Raw genomic sequence first — 18,346 nt, forward strand, 5'->3', positions numbered from 1 at the left:
CAGACAAAATGTCACTATTTAAGTTCATATATGTTTGCAAGTCAGGACTCCTTATCGTGGTAACATTTGCAACTAAAGTGATAACATTTTGAAACATAGTTTCTTGTCACCATGTTAACTCATATACTGGATAACACAAAATAAAATGTCACTGATGAAGTCATATATGTCCTTATTTAGTACATGTTAGCATGATACATTTACATCTAACATGGTAACATTTCTCTCACAGGTTTACCCATCATCAAGACATCGTCTATGTCAGTGGCACATACAACAAAATGCTGTATCTCAGTTTGGGAAATTAAAGGGTGATCGACCGTTTCAAAACTTATTCAACAAATGCTTGAATGGTTGTTACAATGAGCAAGAGTTTGAGGGGACATGGCGGAAGATGTTATCAAACTATGGGTTGGAGGATCATGCATGGTTTAAAAGATTATACAAACATAGAGTCAAATGGAGCACCGCATTAAACAACGAATACTTTTCAGCTGGTATTTTATCTTCTCAACGGAGTGAGAGCACAAATCACGCAATGGGTTTCCAAGCATCAAAAACCACTTCTGTAACCGAGTTCTTTGGGATTTTTGAAACAACCGTAAAAAGATGGAGAGCAGAGGAAGAGCGGAAAGAATTCAATGATATAAGATCTAAACCAACTTCAGTGTACCCGCTTGTTGACTTGCTCCTACACGCATCTCAAGTTTATACAGTGGAGTTGTTTCGCATTTTTGAGAAAGAATTTGCTCTCGCCATGGCTACTCGCGCGACTATTGTGACCGTCGATGATCCTCTGTTGGTGTATCGCGTCCAGCCCGCGGGCGTCGAGGAGTCCGCACACCATGTAACGTACGATTGTACCAACATTCTAATCGAATGCACCTGTAGGAAGTTCCAGGTCATGGGTATGCTTTGTAGCCACATCATCCGGGTACTCCACATGCATTCCGTTGCTGAAATACCTGAACGTTACATAGTGCGGCGATGGACTAAATTTGCAAAAACAAATGTGTGGGAGCGGCTCCTCCCAAGTGACATCCGTAGAACCGCGGCTAATGATGCTATCAACTGGCGTCGTTCCATGTTGACTGCTATAAACTATCTAATTACAAAAAGCCAAAATGTCGTTGACGCAAGACTTGTCGTCGAGATCTTACTTAGCAAACTCAATATGGATGCAAATCAACCAAATGTAGAGGATGCCGACCCTTCTATTCTTGACCCAATACGTTGTACCACAAAAGGTCGGAGTCAGCGAAATAAAAGAAACATGGGGCCTAAAAAGAAGGCCAAGAAAGGTACTGAGGTGCAACCAGGTGGGAGCTCCATGTATACCCCTGTCCCGCGGTTGATATGACCAGCCCCGCGGTTCATAACTCTCTTTTTGTGTACTATGTAACATTAAGTGAACCATGTACTGCTATCACTACTCAGATGGTCACATATATGATCACCTAAGCTCATATGTCAACACCTTAGGCCGACAATGTGACCACTTGAGTAATGATATGTCACATGTTATTGCAGATTGGTCATCTTTCAGTGTTTTGCTATTAGCTTTTTGTGTTACTTTCACCTTTTAATGTGATAGTGTTCCAAATGTTCTGAACTTTATTATATTTGATTTCAACTCTGACATTGGACTTATTATATATTCAAAATGTGAAAAATTTAGATAACCACCTATATAATATTATATAAAAGGGATTTCAAAACTTTAAAATTTAACAACTATATATAACAGGTGACCATATATATACTAAATGTCACCACCTTGGAGGGAATATGTAATGATCTTGGATCAACATACAAGTATTAGCATAAAATAAAATGTCTTCATGTTAGTTCATATATGTGACCATTTTAGAACTTCAAGTCCTAGTCACATTTGCCTCTAAGATAGTAACATTTTAGAAAATAGTTATGTCACTGGGTTTAAAAGGAACTTCATTTCTTCAAAATTTGACAACTTTATATTACATGTGACAACTTTGTATCCAAATGTCAGACCTTGTGGGGAATATGTGACCACCTTTGCATTAATAACCATGGATGAACATATGTGGGTTAACAATTTTGGATGAACATACAAGTATTGGTATAAAATAATGTCACCATGTAAGTTCATATACGTGATCATTTTAGACTCTTAAGTGTTGGTAACATTTTCTTCTAATATAGTAACATTTGTAGAGTAGGATGATCATGTGAACCTAATTGACCAGAGGTAGTAACATAATTTACCAAAGTGGTGACATCTTTTGGTTGCGCCAAAAAAGGGGCCAAATATTTACAAGCATTCATACAAAATGGAGCATTGTCTTAGACCACTAGGGACTAAAGAGTGTCTCAAACCAACACCACTTCATTGTACCAAGAACTAACTACTAAGTCTTATAAATTACAAACCAACAACACATTAACGGGCCTTGCCCTTTGGAGAGTTCTTCTTGACAGGCTTTCGGGGAGCTGCTTGTTGTGCTTCGCGGCGACGGGTGTACCTCAGCGCATAAGTGGTTGTTTTGGCAGTAGTTGGTACGATGATGTCGTCAATCCCAAGATCAAAAGACGGTGGGGTGATCATGGTATCAACCATCTCGTCCATCCTCTTACCCATCCCAATGAAATCAGTATAAAATGGGTTGTCTTTCGAAGTATCTAGCTCTGCCGCCTCATCTGCCATTGCATCTGCCATTGCCATTTCAACTTCCTCTCGCAATGCGGCCTCAATTTCCAACTCCATCTGATGATGGACGCGGGCTACCAACTGCTGGTTCCTCTTCGTTGTCATCCATTTCAGCACACGGTCCTGCCATAGATAATACAAAAGTAATTTTCAGTTTAATTTTTATTGCACCCATCCAACATTAACAGGTCAACATATTGTCTGAAAGTGTTCACATATCCTACTGTCAGTGGTCACATTCCTTTTAAAGAAAGTAAGCATTACAGAAACAATTTATTTATGACGGTGGTAATCAGTTGGGAGGCAAATTGGTTTATGTTCATGCACCAAAAACATGGCAACATATTCTACGACAGTGTTCTCATAACAGCAAAAGGAAATAAGAATAGTGACTTACGTCAGCATATTTTTCGCGGAGCTCCTCATCAGTTGGGAGGTCATCCGGGAGTGGCAAAAACAGTCCTCTAGGCTTGCTACCACCAGCCTCCTGCTCCACAACAGCTTTGGGAGTGCCAGAAACCTCATGAGCGGCCGCTTGCAATCCAACATCTTGACGGGCAGGTCCTTCACTTGCACTGGTAGGGGCGTTAACCGGTACACGGTATAACGTCTTCGGCAGATTAAGGGAGACGGGATATGTGTTGCAGTCCCACACCCCTATTCCAAATGTCCTATGGACCTTGTACGCCTTCAACTCCTCCCTCATTCGCTCCTTAAAAGCGTCATATGTCCAATGTTGTATTAAGGGCAGGGCCGAAGGCGCACGTAGACCCCTCCAAACCAGGCGGTGAAAGTATAGCAGCTGAAAGAACATCAGGCAGCCTCCCATGGACTTGGAGTTGTTGTCAACCCAAGATTTGACAGCTAAGTCAAACTTGTCAAGCACATATGAGCACCAGTCATATGTGCTAATTGCCCCTACATCCTCCACTGCAGCAATCAACCTCACGTCGATACGTTTGTGCACTTGCGGAGCCAAGAACGCCCCCATGGCAAACAAAACAAACAACTTCTTAAATTCCTCGCCCCCGCCTTCCAACCTCAACATTTCAGCCTTCAACTTTTCTAACGAGATCTCCCCTTTCTTATTAGCGTCGTACTTTCTCCTCCACTCAGCTAACAACCCTTTGTCGTTGCTCCCAACAGGCACATGTACGCCCGTGCACGGCAACATAAAAACATCGTACACATCATGTTTTGCAACTTCGAAATTGACTTGATTACTCAAAATAAAGAACCTAGTAAGGTGATCGTAACGGACCAACAACCAATCTACCATGCTGTGAATAAACGCCTCTGACTTTAGTTCCAAAAGGCCCCCAAAGCCAATGTCTTCGACATCCTTCTTTTGAGCTATCGATAACTGCTGAATGACGAAAAATAGGGCCGCTGGAGAGCCATGTCCCTTAACCTCTCTCAGTTTCCTATATTCCAAAAACAAAATAAATAAAAACCAAAATACAGTGACATATTACTTAAAGGTGCTCACATTAATCCACTCACAGGGTCACATTTTTTAAAATGTACGGTTATTTTTCCAAAAAAATGGACAGTCATGCAACCGTAGAAAACTTACTTTCCTGACTTCTTTTGGCGCTTTCTGGGTACAATATCCCATCCTTTTTATTTCTCTTCGATCCTTCGCCAACTTCCAACTTTTTAACCAACACAGCTCCGCCTACATAACATTAAAATAGGTAAATAAATGCTCAGAACTATGTCACCATTTACCCTAAAGGTGTTACCATGTTACATACACTAGGTGGTCATATTTTATAACAAGATACACTCACCCATGTTAAGCTAATGTGAAAATATCAAACACAACTATGTCACCATTTACCCTAAAGATGTTACCATGTTAACTAAGTCAGAAACACATCAACATAGATACATTTTAAAGTTAGGTGCTTACATTTTCGACAATAAACTAATGTCACCATGTGTTTCATTAGATGTTTACAGTATAATCTAGGTACATTATTAGTGGAGCTCAATTAATGTCACCATGTTAAGTTAATGTGAAATTATCAAACACAACTATGTCACCATTTACCCCAATAGATGTTACCATGTCAACTAAGTCAGAAACACATCAACATAGATACATTTTAATGTTAGGTGCTTACATTTTCAACAATAAACTAATGTCACCATGTGTTTCTTAGATGTTTACTTTCTAAACTAGGTACATTATTTAGCTAACCTCAATTAATGTCACCATGTTAAGTTAATGTGAAAATATCAAATACAACTATGTCACCACTTACCCTAGAGATGTTACCATGTTAACTAAGTCAGAAACACATCAACATACATACATTGTAAAGTTAGGTGCTTACATTTTCAACAATAAACTAATGTGACCATGTCTTTCATTAGATGTTTACTGTATAAATTAGGTACATTACTTAGTGCTCAATTAATGTCACCATGTTAAGTTAATGTGAAAATATCAAACTCAACTATGTCACCATTTACCCCAGAGATGTTACCATGTTAACTAAGTCAGAAACACATCAACATAGATACATTTTAATAGTTAGGTGCTTACATTTTCAACAATAAACTAATGTCACTATGTGTTTCTTAGATGTCGTCATTTTTAGGTCATGTATCATCAAGTAAACAATAACACAAGACACCACTTTGCTGAACAAATGTCACCATGTTAAATTAATATGAAAATATCAAACATAGGAACATTTTTCGATCAGGTGCAAACATTTTCAACAATACATCTATGTCTTCATATGTTTTCAACAGGAAACATTTCCACACATTTTCAATAGGAAAACATTTCCAAACAACAAAGTCATTGACCCAATCACATTTCTCCGGTTACATGGTCTCATTACCCACGAACAGGGTGACATTACCGCTATTGCAAACAAACTTCTAAATCTAAAAGTCGTACCGTCCTTCGTAGAGTTTCGTTCCTTGCTCTTCTTCGTAGTGTCAACATCAGTGGCCAACTTCACAACCTCAACAAGGTCCTCTGCATTCAACAAAATTGTTCATTCAGTATATTATAAAACCCGTCATCTACTAATAGACAACAAAATGCATGTTTTAACACCTTCAAAAGCAGAATCGGGCTCCGACTCCTCAGACGCTTCCTCCTCCTCAGCAGTGTCACTACCTGAATCCCCGTCCACCTCACCACTACCATCATTATCAGACTCCGTCATCTCCTCGTCCTCCTCACCACTTCCACTCTCTGAGTTCTGGTCGCTCTCTTTGCTTTCTTCGACCTCCGCAACCTGCATACCAACCTTCTTCTGCCGCGCCTTCAACACCTCCTTCCCCTTCCCTTTCTTGTCAGCTACGACAACATGCACCCAAAAAAATTAACTCTTTATTATTATTTACGAAATCTTCATTTAATTGAAATTGTTACTAAAGTAAGAAATGTTACTAATATTACTACATCTTAATAGTACTACACAACATTCTAAAAATAATGAGCTACAATGAAGATAAATAATGGATTGGACAGCTAACCTTCGACTTTTTTTTTTGTCAAGCTTCTTCGTCATAGCTGTAGGTGATGAATGGAGTATTGTTTGAAGATGATCACCAGAAGAATATTGAGAGTATTGTTTACACTATTTTAGATGAACATTTTTTTTCTAGAGAAAAATGGAGGAGAGAGAGGGAGAGAGGTAGTGAGTGACTGAAATGAAAATTGTGAATGACAAGCCGTTACTTTTCTCGAGTATCACAATATTTGTCCCCTTTTTTTTAATTTTTTATCACTCTTGTCAAATCACTCGTTTTACGTAAAAAGGTGAAAGTGGGTCAAATACTCTCATTTTTACACAATATGGTGTCGACCCGCCCCGTCTATACGTAGAGACGGATACTAACCGTCTATAGGGAGACTTATTGGCAGTACAAACATACACATTTCACATTTCCCCCAATTTTCCGATCAAAGATCCCTAGGGTTTCCACCTCCAACAAAAATGGCGACACGACGCCTCCTGACTACCACCGCATCCACCACTATCCGCCGTTTCACCACCACAACCACCGCCCCGCGCTTATCTCTTCGCCGCACACTCTCAGCCATGAGTCACCTCACTCTGCCGACTCTACCACCGTCGTCGCAGCGTTTGTTCTCCACGCAACAAGCGCCGTATGATAGTAACCCTAATAATCGTGATTCTAAAGAAAAGATTATGCTCGATGGATGCGACTTTGAGCATTGGCTTATTGTTATGGAGCCTCCTCCTCAGGAATGGACTAGGGAGCAGATCATTGATTATTATATCAAAACCCTAGCTACTGCCGTCGGAAGGTTGATTTCATTTAATTCTTTGTTTAAATCTTTGTTTTTAATTTCGTATTGGTTTTTCGCTTTGGTTATGAATTGTATGATATACTTGTTTAATCTTCGATTTTGATTTCGTGTCGTTTTTGCGCTTTTGATTATGAATTGTATGATGTACTTGTTTCATCTTCGTTTTTGATTTCGTGTCGTTTTTGCGCTTTTGATTATGAATGTTATGGTATACTCCCTCCTAGTCGGTCATTTCTTCCCTATTTCCTTTTTCATGTTAGTCGGATTTTCTTACTTCTTTCCTTTTTTGGAAAGGTTTGTGTGGTCCAAATTCATTTGTAAGTGGGGTAGAGTGTTTTGTGTGGTCCTAAATCATTTCCTTATTTTTTTGTGCAAAATGTTAGGGGGAAGAAATGAGCAACTAGGAGGGAGTATTTGTTTAATCTTCGTTTTTGATCTCCTCTTTTTGATGTTGTTAGGTTTTGATTGTTTTTGAAGGTTGTTATATTTGTTTAATTTCGTGTTTTCATTGTTTTTTCGTGTTTGATTGTCGCCGGGAGTCGTATGTTTCAATTGTGTTGATAGCCAGATAAATAGGTTGGGGGAAGATTTGTATGGAAGTTTACTTAAGAGTTCTCATGGAGAAATGAGAATCATACACTAGAACTAATGAATGATGAATCTTTGATTCCATCGAAAAATGAATATTTGATAAGAGTTCGGATGGTGTTAGTAGCGAGACTTTACGATAAAGTGAAGCATGATTGTATAGTGAGTCATTTTGATTGTATTTAATGAATATGATGAATATCTGATAAGAGTTTGGATGTGTTAATACTTAATAGTGAGACTTATAGTGTATGACTGCTAGTTTACGATAAGGTGAAGCTTGGTTGTATAGCGAGTCATTTTGATTGTATTCAATCATATTCTATAACTAATGAATGATGAATCTTTGATTCCGTCGAAAAATGAATATTTGATAAGAGTTTGGATGTGTTAATAGTGAGACTTCTAGTGTATGACTGCTAGTTTAGTGAGTCATTTTGTTTGTATTTAATTTTACGCTAGAACTAATGAATGATGAATCTTAGACTCCATAGAGAAATGAATATTTGGTAAGAGTTTGGATGTGTTTTAGCGTGACTTCTGGTGTATGATTGCTAACTTTACAATAAAGTGAAGCTTGGTTGTATAGTGAGTCATTTTGATTGTATTCAATCATACGCTAGACTAATGAATAATGAATCTTTGATTCCGTCTAAAAATGAGAACTTCAGTAGATAACTATGAAGTATGAACTATGAAGACTGAAAATGATATAGATCCTTGTTACCAGGCTTTTGTTTTACGACAATCTATGCATTTTATCAGGCTAATTTTAGCAAAGTGATGAATTTGTGCTTGTTAACATCGAGAAATTATTGAAATTGAGTCCTAGCTAGTTGAATACAAGAAAGGTTATATGCTGGCAAAGTAGCCTGATATGCCGGATTGTTTTAGTTCGTTATAATAGCCCTCAACTCCCTCGAGCGTTTGTTGCTCTTTGATACACCATATAACAAGGTTGTAAACATTTTATGTGCTCCTACAAAATAGGAAACTGTAACTTTCTGAATTCACTGTCAGAAAACCTTGTGTACAAGTATTTTGCAAGAGGTGATTTAACGGGAACTACCAAACTCCGATGGTTGGTTGGACCGATGTATATACCTAGGAGTGCGTCACACCAGTTCATTGATCTTGCTTGAGATGCACCCCAAAAATTTGCCCCTAATCTTTTCTCGGGGGAAAAAACTTTTGCATTGTACATTGGGGGCGGGTTGTTTAAGTACATTATTTTTTTTTTTCTCGTATCGTCTACATACTCTTGCAGACTATTGACTAATTTACAATGATGTGTAAGTGCACTCAAGCTTCAACAGTTGTGTGTGCATAGCTTGCTATATTAAACCAAAGAGATAGAACAAGTAGTATATTATTCAATCAAAGAGATGGGATTATGATAATTTTCTCATGCGTATGTAATTGTTGACTTCTGGGAGTTAATTCTGGAGTTATTGACAAATATGGTGTTGCAATTGTATATGAGGGAATATTTTTGTTGTGAAATGGTGCGAAATGTAACTAATATTACTTCCTGTTTACAGTGAGGAAGAAGCTAGGATGAAGTTATATTCTGTCTCTACAAAACACTACTTTGCTTTCGGAGCACTTATACCCGAGGAGATCTCATCCAGACTCAAAGGTCATCCATCACTCCATCCTACCTATTCTCTGCTAGTGTACCTTTAGGGTATGTTTGGATAGCAAAAGTGGAGGGAAAGGAAGGGGAGGGGGAATGAGGGAAGAGAAATGGAGGTAAGGGAAGGGGAGGGCAAATGGGGTGTGGGTGTTTGGATACAATTCCTTCCAAATCTTGCCTATTATGGAGAGATTTTGATTTGCCTTGGAGGAGGGAAAATAGATCCCTCCAAATCTCTCCCCCTCCATTCCCCTCCACGCTTTTTTGCTATCCAAACAAGGGATTTTAAATCCCCTACTCTCCCTTCCTTTCTTTTCCCTCCAAATCCCTCAATCCAAACATACCCTTAGAGTTTGTTTTAATGTTTTCACCGCTTTCTTGTATATTGTGCAGATCTGGAGAAAGTTCGCTGGGTGCTCCCGGACTCCTATCTTGATGTGAGGAACAAGGACTATGGGGGTAAGACACTGAGTGTTGATGCCTTAATTTGCTGCATTTCTTGCACCTATATTACCTTACCTCTTAGGAGCCAATAGAGATGTTTGCTGCTGTATTGATTTCTGTGCATGTAATATTGTTATCTTGACATAATTATTTTATGTTGGACAGGGGAACCCTTTAAAAATGGCCAAGCTGCCCCATATGATCCAAAATATCATGAAGAATGGGTAAGGAACAATCAAAAGGCAATGGACAGAAACACTCGACCTCGTCATGACCGCACTAGGAACTTTGATAGCCGGCAGCAGAGAACTCCGGGAGGCAACATGGTTGGAGCCCCAGACCAACGTGGTCCACCTAACAATGCTGGTTACCAGCAGAACATGCCCCAAAGGAATAATGGTTATCAGCAACTGCCCCCACCAAACAATGCCGGGTATCAGCAGAACATGCCTCCAAACAATGCTGGTAATCGGCAGAATATGCCCCCGAACAATGCCGGTTATCAGCAGAACATGCCACCGACCAATGCCGGCTATCAGCCTAACATGCCTCAGAGCAATGCTGGTTATCAGTCAAACATGCCTCCAAACACTGGTGCTGGTTTTCAGAATGCTCCAAATGGGAATTATCAGGCTCAGGACGTTCCTGGAAGAGGCGCACCACAATAGTTCTCTGTAGATATTAGTGATTCCATAGACTCGCAGAATTCACAAATCAGGACTGCCTCCACTTTTGCAGCATTTCACGGCGGTTTCTAAAACTCTTTCTGAACTTGAAGAGCTGAAGGTAGTAATGGAAGTTTGTGTGGACATTTCCTTACTGTGCTCATATTGTAATGTCTAGTTTGGTAACGTCTGTCGAATCTTATTAGGTAACCTCAAGTTTAATACTTCGTACTTTCGTAGCACACTCTTTGGTCTTCTTCCCTAAAGGCCTAAACTGCAGTACCCTTTTATGAGAATATTTCAGTTTAGTATTGTATCTCTTCAAACTGCAGGAACAGAAACTTCTCAGTTGATAAGGTTATCGATGCAATTTTCATTTGTCTTCTCGAAACGCCATCTCTGATAAACAAAGGAGCATGACTGATTGACTGCGTACTTCTAACCTGTTTCTTTTAATAATCTGAACGTAATTATGCGAAAGCTGTGGATGCATACTAAAGTATCACATTATAGAGATCAGCTTGATTCGTAGCCGCCTCTACACACTGGATTCATTTTTGCTAATGTGAGTGAAAATAATCATATTTAGAAACAAAAAAACCCAATAAAATCAACAACCAAAACCCCCTTAAACCCCTATCATATCATCCTCTACTTCTCTAATCTCTTCCACCAATTCGGGTTGGGTGTCGACCTAAGTTAATGGGCCTTGACCCTCTTAAAATGGGTCGGGTCTTGTTGGTCGAGTCAGAAGTTGTCCGGATTAGCTATAACATAAAAGTGTTCGAGTTTATCTAAAGACTTGACAAATGGGTCATTTGGTTCGATCTTCGTTCGCGTTAAATCAGTTTGATTTAAATAGGGTTGACCAATAATTTGGGTTTAAGTTCGATTTCGACCAGGTTCATTTTGGTTAGCCACTTCAACCGGTTTATGCAATTTTGAGTGAGGTACGGTTCAGATTAATATCAGTGCGATTGAGCTTCGGGTCATAATTTTCTCGAGTTAAAGGTCGAAAAATTGAATAAATGTACTTTATAATTTTCTCGAGTTAAAGGTCGAAAAATTGAATAAATGTACTTTATCCCCATCTGGGTAATATCTAGCCTTCATAACTCGAGCCCATAAACTCCCTGTCTCCGTGGTGAGTCTCCACGCTTGTTTGCTCAATAAGGCCAAGTTAAACAGCTTGAAATCTCGGAACCCCATGCCGCCCATGCCCTTCGGTTGACAAAGCTTACTCCACGAGACCCAAGAAATGCCTCTCTTCCCCTCCTCGTGCCCCCACCAAAATCTCGACATCATCCTTCGCAGCTCCTCACAAAAATTGACGGGAATTTTGAAAATGCTCATAACATAGGTAGAGAGTGAATTGGCAACAGCCTTTAAAAGAACCTCCTTACCAGCCCTAGACAAGATTTTTCCACGCCAACCTTCCAACCGCTTACTTAGCTTGTCCCGAAGAATATTAGTTAGCACCTTTTTTGACAGCCCCACCACCGTAGGCAGCCCCAAATAACGCTCCTGTTCCTCGACCTCAATAATGCCCAACCGTGTCGCCAGGTTACTCCTCTTCGTCCTCGGCACCCCCTTACTAAAAGAGACAGTAGTCTTATCTAAGTTTACCAGCTGCCCAGAAGCATATTCATATCGTCGCAAGATATTACTAACAGCCGCAGCTTCCTCCTCCGTGGCTTTAGTAAAAAAGATGCTATCATCTGCGAAGAGTAAGTGAGAAATTTCAGGTGCCCCAGCCGAGACCCGAACCCCATGAATAACCCCATCCGCCACAGCTCTGCGCATTAAATCAGATAAAACTTCCGCACACAGAATAAACAAATAAGGGGAGAGAGGGTCCCCCTGACGCAGCCCCCTAGTAGGCCTAAAACCTCGGGACGGATTCCCATTAACCAGCACTGAAAAGGATACCGAAGTCACACAGGCCATCACACGGTCAGTCCATGCTTTTTCGAACCCCATACCGCACAAAACCCGATGGAGGAAGCGCCATTCAACTCTGTCATATGCTTTAGCCATATCTAATTTGATCGCCATATTGCCCTCTACCTGTCTAGAATTCTTCATCGCATGGAACACTTCAAAGGCTATCAGAACATTATCCGATATAGAGCGACCCGGGGTAAAAGCTCCTTGATTTTCTGAAACAATATCCCCCAAGAACAGCTTTAAGCGATTCGCGAGCACTTTCGAGACCAGCTTATATACCACATTGCAGAGACTAATCGGGCGAAAGTCCCGAATTTTATCCGGAGCTTTCTTCTTAGGGATAAGAACGATGTTAGTTTTATTAATGTCCCTCGGAGATCGCTCACCTCGAAGTATGGCAAGCACAGCTCGAATCACTTCCGGCCCAACCGTGCTCCAATAGGTCTGATAAAAAAGACCATTCATGCCATCCGGACCCGGAGCCTTTAAAGGATGCATTTGGTTCAACGCGTCGAGAACCTCCTCCTCCCCGTAATCCCTCCGCAATTCGATATTCATAGCAGTAGTGACTCGGCCCCTAATTCCCGCCACAACATCTTCGAAATTAAAAGGATTTGAAGAGGTAAATAGGCCTTCGAAATAATCCAGCGCCACCTTTGTCACTTCCTCGGTTCCCACTCTTTCCACTCCATCATCATCAATTAATTTAGCGATAAAATTTTTCCTTTTCCGCTCCCCAGCTCGAGTATGAAAGAATTTGGTGTTACGGTCCCCATCCTTAAGCCATAGTGCCCTTGACCTTTGTCTCCAATATTGCTCCTCCTGACGGCGAAGATTAGAAATTTGCGCAACCAGCTGTCTTCTTCGCTGCACATTAGTCTCCGAGCGGTCCCCTTCATTAAACTGTGCCAGCTGTTTCCTCTTCTTCTCAAGCTCCTTGCCAATTTTATTAATATTCAGTTTCTGCCACCCCCTCAATTCTCGAGCACATTCATCAAGAACCGCAACTAGATCTCCTCTCCCTCTCGCCACACCCCTCTCCACAGCTTCCTCACTCCCCTCTTCCCCAACCCATATCTGTTCGAAGCGGAACGGTCTTAACCTAGTCTCCCCCACCTCCTTCGAATTCAGCACGAGCTTAATCAGAGCATGATCCGACCATTCACGATCAAGATAATGGAGTCGAGCATAAGGAAACAAATCCAGCCAAGAAGACGAACAAAGAGCCCTATCAAGCATACACTGTCTGTTAGCTTCGCCTGCTTGCCCATTATCAAACGAAAAATTGTAACCTACCCAAAGAACATCTTGAAGTTGACAATCATCAACAGCTGCTCTAAAGTTATTCATCTGCCTCTGAGGCCGACTGCCTCCTTTCATCTCAGTTGAAAAAAGAATTTCATTGTAATCACCCATACATACCCACGGTAAATTCGACTGTTCCTTAAGAAGACGAAGCAGCTCCCACGAAAGATGGCGATCAGAGACCGCCGGCCACCCATAAAAACCAGTAAGCCTCCACTCCTTCCCATCATGACGAACCGTAAAATCCATGTGATGGACTGAAGAAGACATAAAGACACAGTCAATATCTCGCTTCCACAACATAGCAAGACCACCAGACCTCCCCATACTATCCACCTCCATCCCAAAATATCCCTCCAATCTCTCCCTCGCCCTCCTCATCTCACGACCACGGAGTTTGGTCTCGCAAAGAAACACTATGGCCGGGGCTTCCCTTCGTACCAAAGCACGAAGGGCACTCACCGTGTCAGGGTTGCCCAAGCTCCGACAGTTAATACTTAGGATATTCATTGGGCCTGGCGGGGTTGAACTCCGTCAACCTCCGCCTCAGGTATTAAGACGCCCCCGTCTGCAACTCGTTTCAACTTCTTCTGTCCACTCACATTGCCATCCTCCTCCCTTCCCCTTTTACCCGAATCATTTACAATCATCTTCGGGTCAAAGGTGTGTTTCATCCCCGCATTCTCAAAGATGAGTGTTTTTATGAGAAAATAAATATTTATGATTCAAGTTTATTAGTTAGTTCTTAATTTCTTATCGATTCAAACGTATTCAAGTTTAGGTATCATTCAGTTATTGTTGAATTCGGTTTAATTTCAATTCGATTCGAATTAAGCCGAGTTTTAGATACCATCTAAGTAATTCATATCGAGTGTTTAAGGAGTTTTTTAGATTCGGGTTTATTTTACCAGGTGTTGATTGGGTCACAAAAATTAGAATACAACTCAATACGGGAAGGCTCTCTTGTGACGGGCTTCTTGACGGATAATGCTCGTCAGTCCGTCACAAATGAGAACTTGTGAATTGTGATACGAAGTATATATGAGCGGTTATACAAAATATCTTGCCATTCTACACATTTCACATCTCTCGAATATTTCCATCAAAAATCATTTCTAGGGTTTACAATGGCGGCACCGCGCCTACTTTCACTCTCCCGCCTCCTAACCACCGCCACCACCGTCTCTTCCGCCACATCCACCATTTCTCTCCGCCACCTCAACACCGTCTCCTCCATCCGACACTTCTCAATCCTTCGCACACTCTCCGCAACGCGCCTCCTCTCTCCGCCGTCGCTCCTTCAGTCGCCGCAACGCCGTCTGTTCTCCGCGCAACAAGCGCAAAACTCGATGAATGATAACAACCCTAACTGGTCTAATCGTCCTCCTAAAGAGACGATTTTACTTGACGGTTGTGATTTTGAGCATTGGCTTGTTGTTACTGAGCCTCCGCCGCAAGATTGGACTCGCGATCAGATTATTGATTATTACATCAAAACCCTAGCTACTGTCGTCGGAAGGTTGATTTCTTTTATCACTTCATCTTCATTTTTAATTCGTGTTTTCGTCGTTTTTTTCGGTTTTGATTGTTCGTCTGGAGTTATATGTATGATTTTGTTTGTTTAATCTTCGTTTTTAATCCGTGTTTTTCGTTGTTTTTTCGCTTTTCATTGTTTGTTGGGAATTATATGTATGATTGTTTGTGTTTAGGCAGTAGATTGTCATACTCTCTACGTTTTTGATCGTCGTCTTCGAGTTATACTGTATGAATTGTGTAATTGCGTTCGCTTTTGTTTATAGCATGTTGCTATAATTGTTAATCTCCATGTTTAATTTCGAGTTTTTCGTGGTTTTTGTGTTGTCGCCTGGAGTTATTGTATATGATATCATATATGTAGGCATCATTTTGTTTGTCGATGAATTGTAATGAAGATTATGTAAGAGTTCGTATATGATGCTCGTTCGTATAGCGAGTCATTTTGATTGTATTCGGTCTTACACTAGGACTAATGAATGATGAAAACGATTCATTGGAAATGAGAATTACTGTAGATAACTTAAAAAACTGATTAGTTCTATTTTACGAGTCTTTTGTTTTATATCAAACCCTAGCTATTGTTGTTGATTAGTTCGGTTTTGATGATTGTCACGAGTTATATGAATGAATTGTATATAATATTGCTCCTTAATTATGTTAAATAGAGGCAAATGTGGAGGTAAGGGGTAATGTGTTGCATTTTACGACGGCTACATCACGATAAAAAGAAAGAAATGGTATCTTTTCGTGAAATGTGTTGATTTATTCCGTCATACTTTAGAAGACTGAAAATGAGAGAGTTCTGTCTTGTAAGGCTTTTGTTTTATAACAATCTATTCTTTTATGTGTTTCTTTTTTCTGGTTGATAAATTTGTGTGCAAGCGTTCGAATCACAGTAATAGAAATATGTTCTTTAAGTGAATTTACGCTTGTCGAGGTCGAGGAATGATTGAAATTGAGTAGTGATACGATTGCGGGAGCTTTTCAAAGTTCAGGAATTAAAGAGCCCGCATATGGGACTCCGAATCTTTAGGACTTATGGGATGTTAGTTAACCCTGGAGGTTCGACAAATCATTGTTCCTTGGTACGTGATATAACAACAATAGTAAGGATGCTGTCTACACCTACAAATTAGGAAAGTGACCAAGACCTTGTGGGAGATAAAACTTTTCAATTGTACAAGTATTTTTGTAAGAGGGAGATAAATGAGAACCTGAAAAACTCTGGTGGATGGTTTGACAAATCTATGCTCCTAGGAGTGCTTTGCAATTGTGGATCCTCATCTTTTGGGAAAAAAAACTGTTGAATGTTCATCGGGGGTGACTGTTGAAGTACTATAATTATTTTGTTTCGATATTTTAGCACTTCCTTGTTGACTACTGTTTAATTTGCAATTGTGTCCAAGTGGTTGTGCATATACAGTTGTGCATTGCTTGCTGTAGTAAATCAAAGAGATAGAACAAGTGGTGCTATTTACACGCTGTAGTCGCACTTGTATGTAGTTGACTTCTTAGAGATATTTCTGGAGTTTTTGACACGGCATAAAGAATAATCAAATATTACTTTCTTGTTTACAGTGAGGAGGAAGCCAGGATGAAGATATATTCTGTCTCTACCAGACACTACTTTGCTTTCGGAGCACTTGTATCCGAGGAGTTGTCATTGAAACTCAAAGGTCATTCATCACTCTATTTTACCTATTCTCTGCTAGTGTTACCTTTTGAATTTCTTTTAATATTGTCATCTTTTTCTTGTATATTGTGCAGAGATAGAGAAAATTCGTTGGGTGCTACCCGACTCCTATCTTGATGTGAAGAACAAGGATTATGGGGGTAAGAATCAGAGTGTCCTGATGCTTATTAGGTGTTAGAATTCCGAAAGAGGTCTTGTCTCCTCTTGATGCCTTAATTGCAGCATTTCTTGCGCTTGTATTACCTCACAGGAGCGCATAGACGTGTGTTAATATGTTGATTTCTGTTCATGTGATTGTTTTCTTGACGTACTATTTTATCTTCGACAGGGGAACCTTTTATCGATGGCCAAGCTGCCCCATATGATCCAAAGTATCATGAGGAATGGGTAAGGAACAATCAAAAGGCAATGGAGAGAAACGGCCGCAGTGACAGACCTCGTACCAATGATCGCTCTAGGAACTTTGACAGGCGACAGAGAACTGAAGGCTTCCAGAATAATCAGGGAGGCAACATGGGTGGAGCCCCAAACCGACCTCCGCCTAACAATGCTGGTTACCAGCAGAACATGCCTCCTCCAAGGAATACTGGTTATCAGCAGCAACTGCCCCCAAACAATGCCGGGTATCAGCAGAACAGGCCACCAACCAATGCCGGTTATCAACAGAACATGCCTCCCACCAATGCCGGGTATCAGCAGAACATGCCTCCGAACAATGCCGGGTATCAGCAAAACAGGCCACCGACCAATGCGGGTTATCAGCAGAACATGCCTCCCAACAATGGCGGGTATCAGCAGAACATGCCTCCGAACAATGGCGGATATCAGCAGAACAGGCAACCGACCAATGCCGGGTATCAGCAGAACATGCCCCCGAATAACGCCGGTTATCAGCCCAATGTGCCTCTGGCTAATGCTGGTCAACAGCCTAACATGCCTCCAAGCAATGCTGGTTATCAGCAAAACATGCCTCCAAACAATGCTGCTGGTTATCAGAACACTCCAAATGTGGGTTATCCGAATAACGTTCCTGGAAGAGACGGACCACAGTAGTTTCTCAGTAGATATAAGTGACTCCATAGACTCGTAGAATTCACGAATCACGATAGCCTCCGGATTAATGACTGAGTTACGTGTCTATGCCAGTGCGAGAGAAATGTGACGAGTGAGTCACATTTACTAGTTTGCAGTATTTCAAGGTGTTTCGGGAACTCTTTCTTGAAGCAGTACTTGGAGATTTCAAGTTTCTGCGACAGTTCTTTCTTTATTGTGCTTAAATATCGTAAGGATATCGCTTAGTTTTGTCAGGTCTGTCTTATTTAATTATCCTAAACTTTACTACTCTCTTTTAGACTTCTTCCCTGTAGTGCAGTTGAAACATTGCTGTTATTTTGCTTTTCTTCGTAAGAAAATAATTCATTTTTAGTATGTACTTCGTATCTCTTTGGTGATGATGGTACTCGTTTTTGTGAAGATGGTAATTCTATAATCCTATTTTTAATTGCGTTTGTCCCCAACTTACACGATTTTGCTGTGG

The 18,346-nt window shown here is 40.6% G+C and overlaps 4 protein-coding genes across 4 annotated transcripts; 3 read left to right on the plus strand and 1 right to left on the minus strand.

Moving 5' to 3' along the window:
• The first annotated feature begins 211 nt into the window (after nucleotides 1–211).
• On the plus strand, nucleotides 212–1,360 carry LOC141657937 (protein FAR1-RELATED SEQUENCE 5-like). Its single transcript, XM_074465329.1, has one exon. The coding sequence runs from the start codon at nucleotides 212–214 to the stop codon at nucleotides 1,358–1,360; it is 1,149 nt and encodes a 382-aa protein (XP_074321430.1).
• An 874-nt stretch (nucleotides 1,361–2,234) lies between these two features.
• On the minus strand, nucleotides 2,235–6,413 carry LOC141656364 (uncharacterized). Its single transcript, XM_074463229.1, has 6 exons — nucleotides 6,194–6,413; nucleotides 5,769–6,014; nucleotides 5,607–5,687; nucleotides 4,266–4,367; nucleotides 3,087–4,113; nucleotides 2,235–2,812 (listed from the first exon to the last, which is right to left on the minus strand). Exons 5-6 carry the CDS (start codon nucleotides 3,966–3,968, stop codon nucleotides 2,423–2,425), a joined length of 1,272 nt encoding a protein of 423 aa, XP_074319330.1. The 5' UTR covers nucleotides 3,969–4,113; nucleotides 4,266–4,367; nucleotides 5,607–5,687; nucleotides 5,769–6,014; nucleotides 6,194–6,413; the 3' UTR covers nucleotides 2,235–2,422.
• A 91-nt stretch (nucleotides 6,414–6,504) lies between these two features.
• Nucleotides 6,505–10,719, plus strand: LOC141656365 (uncharacterized). Its single transcript, XM_074463230.1, has 4 exons — nucleotides 6,505–6,992; nucleotides 9,125–9,222; nucleotides 9,613–9,678; nucleotides 9,829–10,719. Exons 1-4 carry the CDS (start codon nucleotides 6,658–6,660, stop codon nucleotides 10,329–10,331), a joined length of 1,002 nt encoding a protein of 333 aa, XP_074319331.1. The 5' UTR covers nucleotides 6,505–6,657; the 3' UTR covers nucleotides 10,332–10,719.
• A 3,917-nt stretch (nucleotides 10,720–14,636) lies between these two features.
• On the plus strand, nucleotides 14,637–18,310 carry LOC141656352 (uncharacterized). Its single transcript, XM_074463214.1, has 4 exons — nucleotides 14,637–15,099; nucleotides 16,695–16,792; nucleotides 16,884–16,949; nucleotides 17,138–18,310. Exons 1-4 carry the CDS (start codon nucleotides 14,708–14,710, stop codon nucleotides 17,860–17,862), a joined length of 1,281 nt encoding a protein of 426 aa, XP_074319315.1. The 5' UTR covers nucleotides 14,637–14,707; the 3' UTR covers nucleotides 17,863–18,310.
• The last annotated feature ends 36 nt before the right edge of the window (nucleotides 18,311–18,346 follow it).

Source organism: Silene latifolia, chromosome 5 (assembly GCF_048544455.1).
Source record: "Silene latifolia isolate original U9 population chromosome 5, ASM4854445v1, whole genome shotgun sequence".
Taxonomy (NCBI): domain Eukaryota; kingdom Viridiplantae; phylum Streptophyta; class Magnoliopsida; order Caryophyllales; family Caryophyllaceae; genus Silene; species Silene latifolia.

Excerpts from the sequence above, each read along its gene's own strand:
- LOC141656364 (XM_074463229.1), bottom strand. The coding sequence starts at position 3,968 with ATGGTAGATTGGTTGTTGGTCCGTTACGATCACCTTACTAGGTTCTTT. Across the intron at positions 2,813-3,086 it reads TCCGCGAAAAATATGCTGAC|GACCGTGTGCTGAAATGGAT; the intron begins GTAAGTCACTAT and ends TATCTATGGCAG.
- LOC141657937 (XM_074465329.1), top strand. The coding sequence starts at position 212 with ATGGTAACATTTCTCTCACAGGTTTACCCATCATCAAGACATCGTCTA.
- LOC141656365 (XM_074463230.1), top strand. The coding sequence starts at position 6,658 with ATGGCGACACGACGCCTCCTGACTACCACCGCATCCACCACTATCCGC. Across the intron at positions 9,223-9,612 it reads GATCTCATCCAGACTCAAAG|ATCTGGAGAAAGTTCGCTGG; the intron begins GTCATCCATCAC and ends TATATTGTGCAG. Across the intron at positions 9,679-9,828 it reads GAGGAACAAGGACTATGGGG|GGGAACCCTTTAAAAATGGC; the intron begins GTAAGACACTGA and ends TATGTTGGACAG.
- LOC141656352 (XM_074463214.1), top strand. The coding sequence starts at position 14,708 with ATGGCGGCACCGCGCCTACTTTCACTCTCCCGCCTCCTAACCACCGCC. Across the intron at positions 15,100-16,694 it reads CTAGCTACTGTCGTCGGAAG|TGAGGAGGAAGCCAGGATGA; the intron begins GTTGATTTCTTT and ends TCTTGTTTACAG. Across the intron at positions 16,950-17,137 it reads GAAGAACAAGGATTATGGGG|GGGAACCTTTTATCGATGGC; the intron begins GTAAGAATCAGA and ends TATCTTCGACAG.